Source organism: Panthera onca, chromosome A3 (genome assembly GCF_046562875.1).
Source record: "Panthera onca isolate mPanOnc1 chromosome A3, mPanOnc1 haplotype 2, whole genome shotgun sequence".
Classification (NCBI taxonomy): Eukaryota; Metazoa; Chordata; class Mammalia; order Carnivora; family Felidae; genus Panthera; species Panthera onca.
In genome coordinates, this window is record NC_138341.1 from 15,717,829 (window position 1) to 15,738,247 (window position 20,419).

The 20,419-nt window shown below is 36.1% G+C and overlaps 1 protein-coding gene across 8 annotated transcripts in view; it reads right to left on the reverse strand.

Moving 5' to 3' along the window:
• PUM2 (pumilio RNA binding family member 2) overlaps positions 1-20,419 on the reverse strand; it is a 99,526-nt gene that overhangs the window by 20,449 nt on the left and 58,658 nt on the right. For 5 of the 8 annotated variants that reach the window (XM_078444949.2, XM_081795162.1, XM_078444951.2 and 2 more), the window contains 3 exons: positions 16,366-16,509; positions 15,959-16,249; positions 11,552-11,788 (listed from right to left, as the gene is read on the reverse strand). In XM_078444949.2, the coding sequence (XP_078301075.1) occupies positions 11,552-11,788; positions 15,959-16,249; positions 16,366-16,509 (672 nt within the window). The remainder of the gene's footprint in view (positions 1-11,551; positions 11,789-15,958; positions 16,250-16,365; positions 16,510-20,419) is intronic. The other 3 variants (XM_078444953.2, XM_078444952.2, XM_078444950.2) reach the window with 2 other exon arrangements.

The window sequence follows — 20,419 nt, forward strand, 5'->3', positions numbered from 1 at the left end:
TTTTTTCACCTACCTGAGAAAGTCCATTTAATTACTTAATATTCATAAATAATACTGTATGTTAGACACTGAGGGTCCTTTAAAAAAGGCAGGAAACATTTATTGGGCATTCTTTATTAGACACTGAGAAGTGAACTCTGCACAAAATGCTATATACTGTGTTGAATTGTGCCTCCCCCCAAATTTGTCATTTTAAGTGACTCAGCTGGGGTAATCTGCCATGGCAACCCTGGGAAACTAACACAGATTTTGGTACTCATAGTGATGTGCTACTATAAAAAATGACTAAAAATGAAGAAATGACTTTGCAGTTGGGTAATGGGTACAGTTTGAAAGAATTTGGAGGTGTTCACAAAAAGCCTAAATTGATTGCTTTGAAGAGAGGGTTGGTAGAAACGTGGATATTAAAGGCAATTCTGATGAGGGCTCAGACAGATATAAGGCACGTATCAAAAGCGGCTACCGTCTTAGAGAATACGTATGTTGTCATGAACAATGTTTGTAGAAATATGAATGCTATAAAGATGTTCCAAGTGAGGTCTCAGAATAAAATGAGAAACATGTTATTGGAAATGGGGAAACCCAACTGAAATGTGTTAAAAAAGCAAAACTGGGTGAAAAGCAAAACTGGTGTGGAGATTTAGCTGAGATTTCCAAACAACGTGCTAAAGGTGTGGTCTGGTGTCTGGGCTGCTTATGGGTGAAATAAGATTAAGATAATTTGAAGAAGGAACTGTTTATTTTTTTTTTTTTAAGTTTATTTATTTGTTTTGAGAGACAGCATGTGTGCACAAGGGGAAGGACAAAGAGAGAGAATCCCAAGCAGGGTCCATGCTGTCAGCACAGAGCCTGACACGGGGCTTGATGCCACGAACCCGGAGATGCTGACTTGAGCTGTAATCAAGAGCTGGACGCTCAACCAACTGAGCAACCCAGGCACCCCTGAAAATGGAACTGCTAAGCAAAAGAAAACCAGCACTTGATGATCTGGAAAAGTCTTAGCTTATCTAGACAGAATGCTGAGAATGCAGAGTCAATGGGTGTAGATGGACAGCCCCTTGACATTAGTGGGAGACCAACAATGTTTTCAAGAATTTCGTATCTACAGAAACACTGGCAGCCTGGCCTGAAAGCGTTAGAGATGGGATGAATTAAGAACTACTCTGAAAGCAGAGCCACAGATGCAAAGGCTACAGGGGTTGGGCAGCAGTAGATGCAAAGGACAGAGCATCATGCCACAGGTGATTATTCTCAGGCCTTGAAACAAATGGAATTTGCCCTGCTGGCTTTCAGACCTGCTTGGCACTGTAAGTCCTTCATTCCTTCCAATTTCTCCCTTTTGCAGTGGGTATGTCTATCCTATGCCAGCGCTACTACTATATTCTAGAAGCAGATGATTTATTTCCTAAGTTTCATAGGTCTATGGATGCAGAAGAATTTTGTCCCAGGATGGACCACATTAGGCGTCTCACCTGACAGAGAAGATGAGATTTAGACTTGAGTCATTTAGATGAGATTTTAGACATTCAACTGACGACAGGATGGGTTACAATTCTTGGGGATGCTGGCTTGGAATTAATGTATTCTGCACGTGAGCCAAAGAGGAATTTGGGGTAACCAGAAGGCAGCCTATACTGGGTTGAACGGAGTCTCCCAAAAAAGTTTTCAATTCTTAACTCCTGGTACCTGTGAATTTGATTTTATTTGGAAACAGGGTCTTTGCAAATATAACCAAGTTCAAATTAGGTCATACTGGATTAGGTTGGGCTCCTACCCAATGAGTGGTGTCCTTGTAAGAGAAGGAAAATTAGGACACAGACACACAGAGAGAATGCCATGTAATTATGTAGGCGGCCATGGGAGTGATGCATCTATAGGCAAGGAATGCCAAGGACCGCCAGCAACCACCAGAAGCTAGGAAGGAAGGACTGCCTCTTCGGTCTTCAAAATGACATGGCCCTAAAAACACCTTGATTTTATTTCTAGCCTCAAAGTATGAGACAATAAATTTGTGTTTTAAACCACCTAGTTGTAGTTTGTTACAGGAGCCCTAGAAAACTAATACATATGCTATACTGTTAACAACAGGACAAGGGACAAGGCTATTATCTCCATTTCACATGTGACACAACAGGCTTAGCAAAGCTACCTTATTCAAGATGAATAAATAATAATTAGACTGAGTTTTTTTTGAAAACAATTATACCTGGATAATTCACTTAAAGCTTTTAATTATACCCCACTATACCTCATGAAGAACAGTATGACATTACATTCTTTTTTTTAAACTTTTAAACAATGTTTTATTTTATATTGAGAGTGAGAAAGTGAGAGAGAAAGAGAGAGAGAGAGAAAGAGAGAGAGAAAGAGAGAGAGAAAGAGAGAGAGAGAGAGAGAGAGAGAGAGAGAGAGCACATGCGCCCACGCAAGAGAAGGGCAGAGAGACAGAGACAGAAACAGAATGTGAAGGAGGCTCTAGGCTCTGAGCTGTCAGCACAGAGCCTGAAGCGGGGCTTGAACTCACAACAGTGAGATCATGAACTGAGCTGAAGTCAGATGCTTAACCAACTGAGCCACCCAGGTGCCCCTGTCATATGACATTCTGAAATCTGGGATACACTTGACGTAAGTGACACGGGGAATAAATCACATAAAATTTTTCTAGTGATTATTAGCTATATATTTGCAATATAAAGACACAAAATTTTACTGGAAAAAGATTGAGGCTTCAATGAGTTTAAAAACTAATGAGATTCTAATTAAGAGTGTATTCTCCCAGGGTGCCTGGGTGGCTCAGTCAGTTAAGCGTCCAACTTTGGCTCAGATCATGGTCTCATGGTTGGTGAGTTCGAGCCCAGTGTTAGGTTCTGTGCTGACAGCTCAGAGCCTGGAGCCTGCTTCGGATTCCGTGTCTCTCTCTCTCTCTTCCCCTCCCTCATTCAAGCTCTCCTTCTCTCAAAAATAAACATTTAAAAAAAAGTGTAGTTTTCCACACCATTTTAATAGGCTAATATAAAAAGCAAACAGCATGAAAATGTCAGGTGTTACCTTAAAGTCGTACATCTTATGACCACACATAAAGCAAACATTAGATGTAAACTATAAACCAAAATAAAAATCTGTTGTTTCCATTTCTATTGCTTGCAATTTTTTCTCTAAATGCAATTAAGTAACCTGACCTTTTAGCCTCTATTTAAGCTTAACCTTCCTAAAAATATAAAGAGGGAGACCATCACAACAGAAGATATTTAATAATCTTCCCTCATTCATCAAAGAGCATTTAAACAGACTGAGGGGCACCTGGGTGGCTCAGTCGTTGAGCATCTTGACTTTGGCTCAGGTCATGATCTCATGGTTCTGGAGTTCAAGCCCTGTATCAGGCTTGCTGCAGTCAGTGCAGAGCCTGCTCCAAATCCTGCCCCCCCCTCTCTGTGCTCCCCACCCCCCACTTGTACTCTCTCAAAAATAAATAAGCCTTCAAAAAATAAATAACCAGACTGAGCTCTTAACATATGAACTATAGTCTTCAGACTAGTATTACATCATTTCTATTACTAACTCATCTTGTTGATTCCCATTATTCTAACAAAAAGGCTAGTTTCTGTTTGGTTCTAAAAATTGCCTGAACTTTAATCTTTAGTGAAAACTACTTCTGTAACTGAACATGAGGACTCTTTAAAAACTATGCCCCCAAAATCATAAGTAGTGGGGTGAATTTCACTCACTGCCTCATATGGACATGTGGGTGCTAAGTATCTTCCCCGCACATCTCAAACCACCCTCACAGATATGACCTCATTTCCTCTCTCGTTAATACTTGTGGTGACAGTTAAGAAACCAATGGATTACATCTGCATTTCTTGTAAAATATTCCTGTTGTGATTTCATGACCAGCTGCCCTGAATGGGGTAAATGGAAACTGTAGGACCTGGGGTTTTTCTCTTAAAATCAGGATCACTCAGTGAGTTTATGCAATGTTAAGGTTTGCTTAATAAACTTGAGTATCAGGAAGAATAACTTTGATCCTAGACAAACATTATAGGCACACTGATTTTGTCTCTTGATGGGGCTGTTACTGTGGTGGGAAGAGGGCTGAACTGCAAACGGACTGTGAAAGATTTAACCCAGACAAAAATAAACCTAATGTCCAAAAACCAAACCAAATGTACACACACAAAAATAAAAACTCTACAACTGTCATAAGCCCTTTCAAAGTGCAGTATTCTAAACAGTATGATCCTATTAACACACTGAACAGAGAACACACTGACTGGAACAGCTAAATAATGCTTTAATGTAGAAATCCAAGTAGAATGTAAAATAATTTTTTAAACAAGTAGCAAGTGTCCCAGAATACATTCACCAATAAAACACAAAGAAACAAAACTCCTCAAATTCAATTACCCAAACATCTATTGAGATTTCAACATTCTTATAGTTGTGGCGAAAGGTCTGGCCTTTCTTGCTTCTAATCCAAAATAGCCCAGAAGTAACCCTAATATAAAGTGTGGTAAATTTGGTACAAAAAAACCCTGAAGGAAAGATGGTAATTCTAATGGAGAGAATCATTATATTTCTATAAAACAGAATTAAAATGCAATAAGGCAACAGAATTACAATCATTACATTGTAACCTCTGGTAGCCAGGTCTACATTCAACAAACACAAAACTACTACCTCCATGATGGTGGGTAGTTTGACTTGATGATGGGTAGTTTGACTTAACAAGTGGTTTTTTTGACTTAATACAATATCTCCAGTCAAGAAGGGTCTGGCATGTAGGTAGTCATTATTGTCTGAATAAATTAATAGGTAAAAATTCTGATCAGACACAAAAATTATAAAATGTAGGTCAATGAGGGGGCGCCTGGGTGGCTCAGTTGATTGGGTGTCAGACTTCGGCTCAGGTCATGATCCTGCAGTCTATGAGTTCAAGCCCCACATCGGGCTCTGTGCTGACAGCTCAGAGCCTGGAGCCTGCCTCAGATTCTGTGTTTCCCCCTCTCTCTGCCCCTCCCATGCTCATGCTCTGTCTCTCTCTTTCTCAGTAAATAAAAGTTAAAAAAAAAAAAAAAAAAAGTAGGTCAATGAAACTACTCACAAAACAAACATTAAAAAAAAGGATTAATCTCAGCATAAATTAAGTTTATTACTATCCTATTTAAAACATCACATAAAGACTTTTATCTGTTTTAATTTAAAAACCAGTAATAAAATACTTGAAGAGACTACCGAAGTAAAAATTTAATTTGGATTAAAGGCCAATTGTTAGCAAGTAAAAAAGTATAAAGCAACCAATATAGTGACATTCAAACTCAGTTTTCCCATCAACTCACAACAGGCTAAGTTATATTTTACCAAAATTTTATAAATAAAGTTCACAAAAATTCTAAAGTTAGGGAGTAGGAAAAGACCCGTTATTTATTCAGAGAGATATTAGACAGAAATAGAAGCATTCTTTGAGAAGCAGTGCAACATCCTGTAATAAGCCAGAAAAATCTTGGGCTCAAGATTTTTGTTCTTTACTAACTTCATGACTATAAGCCAATTAATTTCTTTGATGATAAAATTTGTATGTGTGTATCGTGTGAAAGAGAAAGAAGTCAAAGTTCACTTTACTCTATTTGGATATTTAATTGCTCCAGTCCCATTTACTGAAAAGACCACCGTTCCCCAAATATACCAGAGCGGCCCACTGGTCACAAATCAGGTAAACCTAAAGAAGTAGGTCTATTTCTGGATCCTCTGTTCTATTCCACTGGCTTATTTATCCTTGTGGCAATACCACAATTTTAGTTGCCGTAAGTTTATAATATATTTTGACATTAACCTGGATCTGTAAGATTGTCTGGACTACTCTCAGCTCTATCTTCCGTTTACGTTATTTAACGTAAAGAAATTGTCAATTTCTTTAAAAAGCCTGAAAAATTATTGAGGCTGTGCTAAATCTAGTCATCAACTAGAAGAAAAGTGGTTTCTTTATAATACTGAGTCTTTCCACCCCCATACAAGGTATATCCATCCATTTATTTGTCTGCTTTAACTTCTCCAGTGTTTTACAGTTTGTAAAGATCTTGACCTTTTCACATTAGATTTGTTCCTAGGCACATTATAAGAAAACAATCACACATGAAAATATTTTCAATAACAGTCAATTTTCAATGTCACCCCATGAGACGTGTGCTTTCATTTTCAAAGATTATTTGGCTAAAGCTATAAATCTCTACTGAAGCACATCTGCATATATCTCAAAGGTTATATTTTTGATCCTATGTTTACTTAATGGACATTGTTTGGTGTATAAACAATGCAATGATGTAAATTCTAGGTGACACCTTGGTAGATTAAAATGTTTAAGGTGCATGAAGACTTATTTGCTACCTCAGTAATAAGAAAACAAGGTAAAAACTAATTGAGTGGGGAGCTGAAATGCAAATGTGAAGGCCGACAAAAAGGAAAGCTTTAAAAGGACAGTAAACAATGATACACAATCAGCAAAATTAAAGAAAAGGCTCAATTTGGGAAATATCAAGAGGAAAGGAGTATATAAAAACATATACAAAAAGAAATCTGACTTTTCTACTTTGTCTCTCATCTATAAGCTTTTATCCCCCTCTCCCAAACTTCACACAATAGCAAGCAGAGTTGAGATAAATGGAAGGCAAGAAGGTAGGAAGGAAAAAAGGCATTAGGGAGATGACAGAGGACAAAGTCAAAGGTTCATAGGAAGCCCCCAGGGATCCAGGAACTAAGAGTTAAAAAGGAAGTGTGAACTGGAATAAGGTCATGTGTAAATTATGAATTATTTCTTTTCAAGGTGCCTCTCTCCCTGTGGGTACTATTGGAAATTTCAGTGGGATAAAACTCCCCCCACCTTTTTTTTGTTATGGTAAGACTGGCTTCTGCATATTTAATGTCAACAGAATTCCTACAATCATTGTGATAAGTAAAAACTGTTGCCACATATTTCCAAATTGTTCACCTCCTCAAACCTGGTACTTTAAAGAAGCACTCCCAAATTACTCTGATGCTGAACCATGGACTCAGATCAAGTATTTGCTAGCTCTAAACCTGAGATTATCTTAACTGAACTAACTGGTGATAATATTCTCACTCATTAGAACCACAAAGTCAAAGATAATGTTATTAAAGGATAATGAATAAAATATAAGGGCAACAATTAATCACTGTGATCCCAAATTAGACCTAAGATCAATAAATTTGTATACAGAAATGAAACAAAATAAATTCTTCCATACAAGTAATAATTTTGGAATTTCTTCATAGAATAGTTTATACCCATCAATGAATAAAAATGACTTTTAGAAACACCAGAGGGTTTGAAACAATGCTTTAATTTACATCGCCATGAGCACCTGTAAATGTTCTGTTGCGGGCTGGATATGCTACTCTAAAGCCAGTTCCTGAGATGCCTGCCTTATGATTAACACATATTCTTATTTCATGAAGTAGATAATATATTTGGACATTCTCAAGAATAACTAATGAGAAAGAAAGGATCTAGAAGTTTAGTAATCTTATATACAACTTTAAAAATACATAACCGACGCCACTGTGAGGTACACAGTTTCAAAGACTGATTAGAATACTGTTTATATACTTTGTGTAAAACTGTTCAGTTTATTTTAGAATAGCATAACAGAAAAAGCAAGGATAGTATCAGGAGTCAGAATGGTGTTCTAGCCTCAATTCCATCATTCGCTGGTTTGGGCAAGTCTCTTGGGCACATAAGACCTATACTTTTCTTATCTCTAATGAGCATATCGCTCAGCCAGTCTACCTTAACAATTAAGATGAAATGAAATAATGAATATGAAGGTGCTTTAGAAAACTATTCAAATGCTACTGAGTTACAGGCAATTTGTTACTTAAAAGATAATAGTACTTTCAGTAAAAACTTCAAAATAACTTACATTGTTTTCTGCTTTAAGGACCACATACAAAACTCAGAAAAATTGCACACAGCCTTAAAACCGATTGGGTGACACTTGTTTTAATTTTTATTTAAACATTTCATTCTAAGAGAAGGAGCTGACAAAGTCTACCAAAGTTTGGCAATTTTAAGAGAGGCTGACATCTACTTAATAGGAAAAACGATCCTAACAATTTTATTCTGTTTTTAATATAAAAATCTTCTGATTAGAAAATAGGTTATAAAATTTTCTAATCCATAACAAGCTAAAGCACTGAATTTGATTGCTGAATACATGACATTAATGAATTTTCAGAACTGACAGTCCCCTTTCAATAAACTGAATTTCATATAGTTCAAAGCTTGAATTACACTTATTCATACCCTTAAGAAAAACATCAGTCAGCTCAAAAATGAAGAGGTACAAGGAATAAGCCATTATTTTGTCAAGTCGTAAATTAAATAAAAATACAGAATGTTGCTTTATATGCAGGAAATCCCATGTCAATCTAATAATGATGAGCATAAAGATGAGAGTATCAGAAATCAGTAACATGTTTTAGATCAATGTAATATGAGAAAATAATTCACTTAACCTTGAACACTTAACTTGAAGCCCAGAATGACACTACTCTTTCCATTTCAAAATAAAAACCATTAATTTTAAATTTCTTCTTTTTCTTTGCTCTTTCCCACTTGTTTCTGACTCCCTATATTTTAAGTGCTGCTTTTAAAAAATTGTCCTTAAGAAATAATAATAATAGTAACAAAAAGTTGTAGTCAAATGGAGCCAATCTGAAGGGTGCCAAATGGCCAAATATGGTAAAATTTTTGGATAAAAAAAAAAAGTATAAAATTGATGTCTCTCAGACCGCAATGGACTGAAATCCCAAAAGCTATTAATTTACAGGTAACAATGATGATTAAAAGAACACAAGTAAGCTGTTAGTGTATCAACTCATTCTCAAAGTTAGAAAATAAAGATTCCAAGCATTATCCTGACTCCAAATGAACTATGTATTTTCAGTGTAACCTCACAACTCATGAGGGAAAATTTTTTTAGAGAAAAGTTCCAGCTCGTAAATGCAGAAGGTATGACAGAATTAGAGAATCACCATTTTTGCAAACTCATAAAATAGGCAACTATCCTATTATAGGCTGCTAAGCCCATCAAGTGGATCAGGCTGACAAGCTCACAATGGAGACAACCAGATACATATCTCCTGATAACGTGCAACACTAGAATACAGAACACTATCTTGCCCAAACTAGCAAACAACAACCAGACCATGCCTCTAGATTTAATTCTGTTTTCTAGAAACAGACATGCAAATTCATTTCCACAGGCATTTCCTAAATCAGCTGCCTTGATAACTTGATTCATGAAGAAATCCATCTGAAGGATATACAATTTAAGTATTTTCTTAGACCAGAAAGCATGTAAGTCTTGCATTATGATTCAATCAGATGAAAGCAAAGGATAGATTACTTCTGTGAACACTATGTAAAGAGCCAATTTATGAAATCTATTAAATTATTTCACCCTGGCATGGTCTATACAGTCCTTGTTAACAACATTGCCAGTCACACTACAACTAAAACTAAAGGAAACTGGGAGATCACAAAAGAAAATCACCTACAGATAATTCCAATCAGAAGTGTGTTAAAATACCAGATTTCCAGCTGAAGCTAAACCTATGGAGTTTTAACTCTGGGTACAAAAGTATCAGGCTATAATACAGAAATGCTGGCCCAAGTGATGATTATTTCCCATAATTGATGAGAATTTCTTCCCTAAGCATCTACACAGCTGGGTTCTTTATAGTCTAAAGAAAAATATCTTGATTGCTGTTTAATTATAGAGACAGATCTAAAAATTTTATTTTTTTTTAATATTTTTTTTTATTTTTTGCTTCAGCACAAGCAGGGGAGGGGCGGAGAGAGTGGGACAGAAGATCTGAAGCAGGCTCTTCGGTGACAGGCTGACAGCAGCAAGCCCGATGTGGGGCTCCAACTCACGAACCGCAAGATCACGACCTGAGCCAAAGTCGGACACTCAACCAACTGAGCCACCCAAGTGCCCCGAAAAATTATGTTCTAATTTTTAAGCAAGTTATGTAGAATAACTAATGCCATTTTTACAAGCTCTAAAGCACAACATAAGCAGTAACAGTTGACAGGAATCTGATCTGAAACTTACCTATAAAAAAATGACAGGACATGACAAATATAATCTTAACAAATAAAACACAAAACTATTATGAAAGTCCTATTCTTAGGTTTGTTATGTTCCAAATATTTGTGTCCATTTCAAAGTTTCAAAGGCATATCTTACATGGGGGTGGTGGAAGTGAGTGGGTCTGAGTAGAAATAACAGAAATCAGGAACTGATCAGCCTTATGACCAAGAAGAGATGATAAATGAAGGTGTCAGGCTAAAAACTGGTAAATTTACACAAATAGTGTACAGCAGATCTTAGGACACCTCCCAAATAAATTAATCAATTGTATATATTTAATATCCACAAAAGAGCAAAGACCCAGAATTTGGGGCACAGGACCAGTCTTTCAAAATCTAGGCCACGTCACACTGACATATATTTACACGATGATCACTACAAAAGATCCCTTTGTTACATGGACATTTATGTATTAATGAGCTGTAGGAAAAAATAGCTATACCTTTATGATGGGGGAGTCAAATATAATCACTAACTTATATTTGCTAACAACAGCAACATTACTTTTTAAATTGCAAGCTGATTTAAATCTTTCCAAGCACATAAAAATCAAAAAAAGGAATCTCTGTTTTAATTAAGGCAACTAAAATTATAAAAATCCAAAATCTACTTTCAATGAAATACTTTCCTTGAAGAGATAAGGATTCATACACAGCCTGATATTCAAAATCTCTTCAAATATATGCTGCTAACTACATGAATAAATACTTCCTGGAGAGGAAAAGGGGTAACCACCAACTCAATAATCTTGGGGTGGGGGCAATTTTAATATAAAGATATAAACAAAAGTCCTAAAAACTCCAAATTCAAGGATATAACAAACCTAAAACATTTTTTTCTTAAACTAACGACGTATTCAAAAGTATATGGACCAAACCGATCAGATTCTCTAACTCACAACCATACTAAATTCATATACCCTGATACACCCTTTGGTAAAATGGCCAGGCATTCAAAGGCCAAAGCAAAAACCATTGTAGTAAACTATCTCAAGTTTGAGAACTATGTGACTAATGTTTCCCTTTAGATGTGCAAAAACTTTCGATAGTGAAATTTCTTTTACTAACATGTTTCAACAGTTGACTTTTCAGATGATCTAAAACACACACAAATCAAAAGCACAGACAAGAAAAAACACACCACTGTATTTCATAAAAGGAACATAAGATACAATAGGGGTCTTTACCTTACTGTACATTAGACCCTCACTTTGAATTTTCACGAAAGTAGAACTTTTTCAAAAGGCTAGTATCTAAAAGCAAAAGCAATTTGGCATGTTTTATCCAACATTAAATATTTTACACATATTATAAACACACACACAAACACACTTACATGTATACATACAAATAAAAAGGGTTTTGTTTTTTTTTTTTTACCTAAATGCAAACTGGATGAGGATCCATGTGATGAAAGTGATGGCGGTGGCGTAAGTGAATGTCCTGGAGTTTGGCTTGGCAGAGGCATGCCTATTGGACTTGGAGAGGAGGAAAATCCCAGACTATTGTAAAATGGTTGCCCTATGGGTGCTAGGCTGCTACTAGATCTTTTGTACAAGTCAGAGCTAGTAGATAGAGACTCTCTCCTTGTGGCACTACTACTTGCAGAACTGCCAACTGAAGAAGAAATAAAAAAAACCCTAATTACATACAGTGTTAACTGAATAAAACCTATCCCCAACTCTTGCTGGGAAATAACAGAAGTGATCACAATAATTACTTTTAGAAACATTATGGGGAAGATAATTACTGTGATAACTATATAAACTGACTTTCATTAATCATAAAAGGGTATAAATGCACCCCAATAAAGTAACCAGATACTTAACAGAGCACTCATATGTTTATTATTTCACACATATTTACCATTGACACATATGATTACTGTGCTTTAATACCCTGGTATGATTTATAAACCCTACAATTGTAAGGTGTCTGCTTTAGGAGACGCTAGAGATTAAATTCCAATAACGTTAAATTTTGGTAGTGTCCTAATCTCTGGAATCAGTTTCTTAGACTTCAACTCAATGCCAAGAAAGTATTACACTGATAAATAGATTATTAATACATTTCCCTCACCATTCACATTTAATTTGGCTTCTACCTTGTGTTCAAACCATAGTCCTTTAAGTCCATATTGGCCCGAATATCAGTCAGTTGTGAAATACAGATGGTAACTAACTTCTCAGCACTTTTCAAATTACACATTCTCCCTATCCATCAGCAACTAAGTTACAAAATATATATGAAAAAGTAAACTTCCTTTTAGACAATTGATGGCTTTCATTACTGTTGTCACAACCAAAGACATGCTTTCACTTACCCCTCAGGATCTCCATCTCCCATTCCAGAGATTCTACTACTGGTCTTATGAGCCTTTTACTCAAGTGAAGACAAATCAGCCTTTTTTCCCCCTCAAATACACAATTATCTCATATCACATACCTTCCTAAACTACATACTGAATTCCTTTTACTTAATCCCAAATTCAACCCTTTAGTCCTTTTTTTCCTTAAGCACTCTACAAAATCATTTAAAAAAAATGGCAGAACCACATTGCCATGTAGCCATGCATACTCAAAAAAGTAATCAACATATCCGGATAATCAGTCTTTACCAAGTGTTTAAAAGGGCTGTCCAAAACTCCCACATCTTAAGTCTCACTTATAGGCCACATTTTCAAGTGCTTCTTTCCTATTTCTAAACACTAGCCTTTTTTTGGTTTGTTTTTTAACTGAATATCTTTTATAGCGAAGGGAATTTCGTATTAGATTTCTTAACCTGTCAGGTTTTTAAAGAACAAGCTCTATATTCGGACCAATATGGTAACATTTTTAAAGAGAATTTTAAAGTTTCTATTAGGTCTTGGTTTTCTAATCTCAAGTCAATTATAAATAGGTCATTAGAGCACAATGAAAAATTAAGAGAAAAATTAAGCAGAGAACATAATGGGTAGACCAAGTTAAGCTTATAATACAGATAGCAAACAATTACATTGGTTTTCCCAAATTCAAGACTCTTATAAAGGAAAAACACAAGGCTCACACTACTGTATGAGGCAAAATATTAAAACACTAGTAAACCTTTAATACCAGCCAGTGTGGTTTCTGAAAGACTGATATGTTTTATAGAAAACTGCACATTTTAAGGTATCATCTAATAAGAGAACACTATGTAACTATATGCATTTTAGTAGCAAAACCAAACAAACACTCAGGTGACAAGCACCTCTTCTAGAGTTGCTTTTGGCAAAACTGTAAATACATGCTACGTTAACTATGCTAATTTAAAAGGACACTGTCAAAGTGATTGTTCTAAATACAGGGCTACACTTAAAATTCCTATTTATTTCAGAAAACAATTTGACTGACAAGGAAAAAAACAACAGCTCTCTAATTAAGAGCAGTAGCACTGTCATTTCCCTGGCAAATAACCAAAGAAACCATAGTTTTGACACATGAAATAGTATCTTCCTCCAAAAAGGAAAGGCCAAGCCAAACGTTTAAAAGTAATTCAGAAATAGCTTTATTTTAATCCTAAACAAGCTGGCTCCTTAACTTTTACTATATGCCTAAATTATCTGCAACAGTGCAACTGTGAAATATGAAAACAAAGGATACCTAAAAGATCTAAAAGGCTAGACCAACAGCGGAGTCACTAATCATTTATCAACTATATATAACATGTTAAATTTCAAACTTTCAATTGTAACAACACTTTCTAAGTAATGGGTCATAGAAGGGTTGATTTAATTACCATATTACAATGGCTAAGCTTCCTAACTGTGTTATATAAGGTGGGGTATAACACTGGTAAGTGTTAATAATTGCATCATATAGGTAAGAGAATGACAGTGTACAGGATTCTGTATGTGTATATGTGCACATAACCGTACTATCATTTTAGATTTCATACAGGTATGGGATTGCCATCATGTGAAACGGCAATGGGTAGGCTTCTTTTAAGAGTACCTTTGTGCAGCACTTGAATGAACTCTCACAAAATGTCCAAGAGGAAGGGGAAAATGATAAGACTTTTACTGGCATCCAGGGGTGGCAACTGCTAATGTCCTCTGAAGCAAGGTAAAACAGAGGTATATACAGATTGGTAGTCAAAATTAAGTAAGCAATGTTTATAAATAAGGGAGGCATGAAGAAGACCAGTTTTGGGGAAGGAGGCATCTGCAGGAAACATTTGTAGGGAACAAAATGCTCATGCCAACCGGTTCCTGAATGCTGGGGGGAATGATCCTAACAACTGAGAGACAAATGAGAATTTGAAAGAAGTGGATAAGGGGGTCTACAAGTCCATCCCAGACCATCAGTGACATATATTATTACAAAAGGGGAAATGAGGTTTATCAAAGCTCTTCTCTATTTTTCCTGGATTATTTAGAGTCTATAATCTCTAGTTTAGAAACTAGTCATTCCTACAAAGTTTATCTTTTAAGTTATATGTTCTTACAATTTTCTTCAGCATGTTGGATATTTGGAGAAAATGCTTGTCAACTGTATTAGGAACAAAAAATGAGTCCGATGGGAGTGCCTGGGTAGAGGTAAAAATACCGAACTCCAAAAGGAATGAAAAATTCAAGTAGGAAAATTAAAAGATTGAAGACTCTCCAAGTTCATTAGATTTTTCCCTCAGAAGTTCTTGTGCCCATTCTTTAGGTAGTTTGGTGTTAGGCAAGTATGATATTTCCCTATTGCATTTCATTGTAGCACAAAAGGATTCTGCTTCTACAAGTTTATAGCAATTTTAGATCATTCCTCTTACAAATATGAATGTTGAAAGTTCAGAAGTCACTTCCTTAGAAAACCAGCAAACATACTTAATAACAACTGGCCCATGTTAGTTTTGCCATTTTCCACACCAGAAAAGAAAATAACTTAATGTGGTGGGAAAACAGACGAGAAGCAGGTATTAAAAGATTCTATGACTTTACTAAAAATAGAAAACCTCTTGCGATCTGAATAAACTGCCCTACCCCTCATGAAGAAAAGGCTGCCAATTAATTGTACCAACAGAACTAGGGTTTCCTGAACACTCTGGAAACTTCAGAGATTGATAACACAGGTATGTCAACAGGAAGTCAATGTGGGCCTCTTCTGATTTCACCTGGTCATTTCTCAGTTACAAAATCAGTTTGTGTGGGTAAATTATTTATTTTGTGAAGCTATTTTAAATTTAAAAATTTTAAGTATTATGTATATAACTAGGCTATGGAAGAAATATTCTTTTAGAAGAATTTTTAATGATAAAGGCTAAATTATTTAGTGTAGAAGATAAGCGTATTGGTAGTTTCTTAGGGGCCTCTGACCAGAATATTTCACTGTATTTTAACTTTATATATTATACCTAATAAAACCATAATGAATGACTAGCATTTAATAAGAATAAAACATCTGATAAAAACAAAAAAGACTATTATTTTAAAACACTAGAAATTTAAGGTGGCAAAATATTTACTTCCTCAAACATTATTTTGTACATAAAAAGGAAGAACTAGTAATCAGCAAACAAATCTTAATAAAAAAAAAAATAATTCTTAAAGCCAGGGGAAAATGTATTATATCTGAGTAAAAGATGGGCTGCTTGAAGTGAGCTAAACATTCATAAATGCTTAAAGATCTGCAGCCGGTAGTTTTCTTCCTACAAAATTAAATAAACCGGTATTTTATTCCTGTCCTTTCTACACTATAAACTATTATTTATCTTCATATTGAAAACAAACATATACCTCATGTCCACTTAGCAGAGTACACTCATCTTAAAAAGGCAACTTACCTGACGAACCAAATCCACTGAGGGCTGAGCCTATAGCAGCACCCAGAGAGCTACTGCTTCCAAAGCCAAGCGATGTACTTCCAGGCTGGCCAGGTCCGTGAGAAAATAAAGAACTGCTCTGGGAGCTACTAGTCAAAGAAGTGCTCCCGTAAAATGAATTCGACTGCAGATTCGTGCTCGGCGGCTGCTGCTGCTGCTGCTGCTGCGGTGGCTGAGTGCCAATTGGCCGAAAGAGACCGTTTGTGCTGCCGGTAAGACTATTTGCAGTTCCTCCAGCTGCTGCTGCTGCTGCTGGAAAACAAATTTCAGACACTTCTTGAAACCACCAAAAAGACTACTCTCTGTTTTTAAAATATCTCAAACAACACCAGAAAAATATTATCCCTGAAAACATCAGTTACACTTACCAGCTTGTGCTGCTGCTGAACTAATTAAAACGGGTGTCGGAGCCATTAAACGAACTGGAGCTCCAAGGCCAGTTCTTGCTCCGGGGCCAACCACTAAGGCACCAGTCTGATCATAATAGGCAGTTGGAGCTAGTACTTGATAGCCTAGATAATATTAAAATAAATGTTTACTAATGAAAACATTTGCTATAGAAAACATGCATATTTATTTCCCCCACATTTGTCTTTATCAACCACAAAATATAATTATATACAATATGAAATCCTTAAATAATCATGATATGAGAAGTTAACACATTTGAGAAGGTATTACTTACTAAATGTATGAAACTGTAATAGTGTGTAAGTAAAACTGTTTTCTCTAAATTTTAAGAGATGCCTTCCATTTACAAACCACAAAATAACAAGGTACATTCTTTGATATGTAACTATAGGCCATCAAGCACTGATATTTGAAAAATATTACCTATTAGTTCTGAGAAGTGGATGGAAAGACTAAGGGATGTGAGGTGGTCAGAACACTAGAAGAATGGTTTATTATGCAATTTTAATAAAGTTCTAAACCAAGGGATTCATTAACAGCATTCCCTCAGCTTTTCCTTCGTAAGCATCCATTTAAAAATCATGATATAAAGATACCTTAAAATCATAAGGTTACACTTTTTGTAAAGGTTCTCAAGTGAAAATCTGAATAAAAATCATACAGGAATTAGTTTTATAGCCTTAAGCACAAGGCAGGTGATAATCTGCACTATTCAGAACTACAGAAGCTTTTCTCAGGGGAGATTCCTTATCTTAACTACAGAACAAAAAGTAACTATTTTGAAGAGAAAAGTGACTATTTTGCCAATTCTTCCAGGGATAATATATAACAAGTACCACTCTAGATGCACAGGAGAGAATTTAACTACACACAGGAGATACTTTTAAGGCAGAAAAGCTTACTCCTCTCCCAGAAGTCATGTTAAGAAAGTCTATCTTACACAGGACAAGGACTCAGGTTCAACATTCAGACAACCATTTGCAAAAAGGTACTGATAATTTTAAGTTTAAATACCACCTTCACCGCCAAGACTAACAACACTTTCACATGCAAAGGTTGTTTTTAATTAAATATGGTAATTCTGACTGTTTTTGCAATTAGTTTCATTATAAATGGATATAAATTAGAAGAACCAGCCGAACAGACATATAAGGCAAAATCGGGGCGGGGGGGGGGGAATACAGAGCTTCCAAGCTGACTCCTCACGGAATGAATGGGATAAATCTTGAGAAGAGATTATGAATATCCAACTGGAGATGTCAAATAGGATATACAAGTCTCAAGTTTAGGGGAGAGGGTCCAGGCTGGAGTTACAAACAATGAAATCACCAAGAAAAATTAAAAAGGGATCTATGGACAGAGTACTTCACATTAAGAGGCTGGAGACAGAAGAAACCAGGGAAGAGATGAAGAAGGAACAGTCAGGGCGGGCGCCTGGGGTGGCTCAGGTGGTTGAACATCCGACTTTGGTTCAGACCAGAATCTCGCGGTCCGGGAGTTCAAGGCCCATGTTGGTCTAAATGCTGACAGCGTAGAGCCTGGAGCCTACTTCGAATTCTGCGGCTCCCTCTCTCTCTCTCTCTCTCTCTGCCCCTCCCCTGCTCGCTCTCTCTCTCTCTCTCTCTCTCAAATGTAAAACTTAAAAAAAAAAAAAAGAAGGAACAGCTGTAACAATGTGGTCTCTTGCAGGCCAAAGAAAAAATAATTCTAATGAAGACTGAGTGATCAACAATGTTAAATGATGCTAAAAGCTATTAGAAGCTGAGAACTGACAAATGGCTTAGACACATGAAGTCATTATGATGAGGGATGCAAGCCAAACTGTAGTGAGTTCAGTCAAGAATGGGAGAACCACAAGCAAGTACAGACAATGCTTCTGAGGAGTTTAGATGTAAGGAGGGCCAGAGGGGAGCTAAAGAAAAGGGGATGCTGAGACTAATTTTTTCTTAATCAGAAAATGTATTTTATCAGCAAAGCACAATACTTTGTGCTTAAAATTTGTTGCTGTAAAATAAAACACATAAACACACAGAGAATATAAACCCAAAGGTACAGTATAATGACTACAATAACAACAAAAATTTAACCACAATCCAAGTTAAGAAATAGAAAACTGCCCAGCACCTTACCTCTCATACGTCCCTGCTCCACCACAATCTTCTCTTTGTCTTAGAGTTCTACACTACTCTACTACCCATAAATGCCTCCCTAAGACTCATGTGGTTGGAATGATTTAAAAATTTTCATGTAGGATTCACTAGCGGTTGTATGCAGATATACATCCCCATTATTCCATTATTGTATAGCAGCTCGTTGGATGGATACGAAAATGCATTTATGCGTTCTACATTTACACTGCTTCCCCCATTTAGGGACACTATCATCAGTACTGCTTATAAACATTTTGGTACATGTATCCTGGTGTATAACGTGTGGATTTATCTCTCTACTGCAAGGTATGTATCTAAGTAGTTGATGCACTGATTATGTAAATTCACACTCCTTCTACCTTGCTATTAGAGTTCTCACTTGCATGTAACTTTAATAACACTTTATATTCTCAGACTTTTAAATCTGGCTGATCTAGAAGATATGCAGAAATATTTTGTTGTGGTTTTGAGTTTCATTTTCCCATACTAAATAGGCTGAGCATCTCTTCATATGCTACTCTTGGAAGAGGCTTTTTCAAGTCTTTTACTCATTTTCCTACCAGGCTGCCTTTTCTTACTGGCTTATAAATATGTATGTGTATCCAAAGGTTTTCACTGTTTTAATATATTGCAATTATCTTTCTCCATCCCTAGCCTGACAATCTATTCTCTTTATGGTGAATTTTGGGGTAATAATGTCAAATATTATTTCATTTTTATAACAAAATTTCCCTGTATTTTCTAATAGCCTTAAAATTCCACTTTTCACATTTCTGTCTAAAATCCAAACGAAGTTGGTTATTGAACACAAGATAGGGCAGGGGTTCAATTTCATTTTGTTTCCAAAACAACCAATTTTATTTCATCTTATTTGTAAAACAAGTCATTCCTCCCTACTGCTTTGTTCTGTTTCTTTGTAATTAGGTATTCGTTTCTTTGGGGATTTCATCTTTGGGGTCTCTATTGGGTCCCACTGGTTTGTCTCTCCAGGGAAGAATTTAACTGTAGCTTTAGAATTAGTCTTCCTCTGGAGTAAGTCAAAACAGAGCAAGTCTTTTTACTTATTTTTGTCCTTTAAGAGTATTGTGGCTTAATCTTGATGGACCCTTTGCATTTTCACTAAATTTTTTTCTCAGCTATCAAAATATCATAGAAAGAACCTATTAGAAATTTTAGTTGGATATGTACTGAAACTATAGGGAGAACTGATACATTTAAAATGCTGACCTGTCAAGGGGAGCCTGGGTGGTTTAGCTAGTTGAGCATCCGACTTCAGCTGAGGTCATGATGTTGCAGTTTATGAGTTCCAGCCCACATTGGGCTCTGTGCTGAAAACTCAAGAGGCTGGAGCCTGCTTCAGATTCTGTGTCTCCCTCTCTCTCTGCCCCTACTCGCGCGCTGTCTCTCTCTCAAAAATTAAACATTAAAAAACATTAAACATAAAAACATTTTTAAAAAATTTCAATGCTGAGTGGACCAAAGGTAGCTATATCTCTTTAGGTCTCCTTTATACTTTTAAAAAGTTAGATTTAGTCCTAAGTACTTGCTACTACTACAAGTATCTTTAAAATTTTTCATTTTCAAACAGTATGCTGTTAACAAAAAAGATTTCATATTTTTTTTAATGTTTACTTTTGAAGGAGAGAGAGAGGGAGCGAGTGAGCAGGGAAGGGGCAGGGAGACATAGACACAACCCACAGCCCAGAGCCTGACACGGGGCTCAAACTCACAAACTGCGAGATCATGACCTGAGCTGAAGTCGGACGCTTAACCAACTGAGCCACTCAGGTACCCCCCTGAAAAGATTTTTAAATTGATTTTCATATCCAAAAACCTTAACAAGAACGTTAATTCTAATACT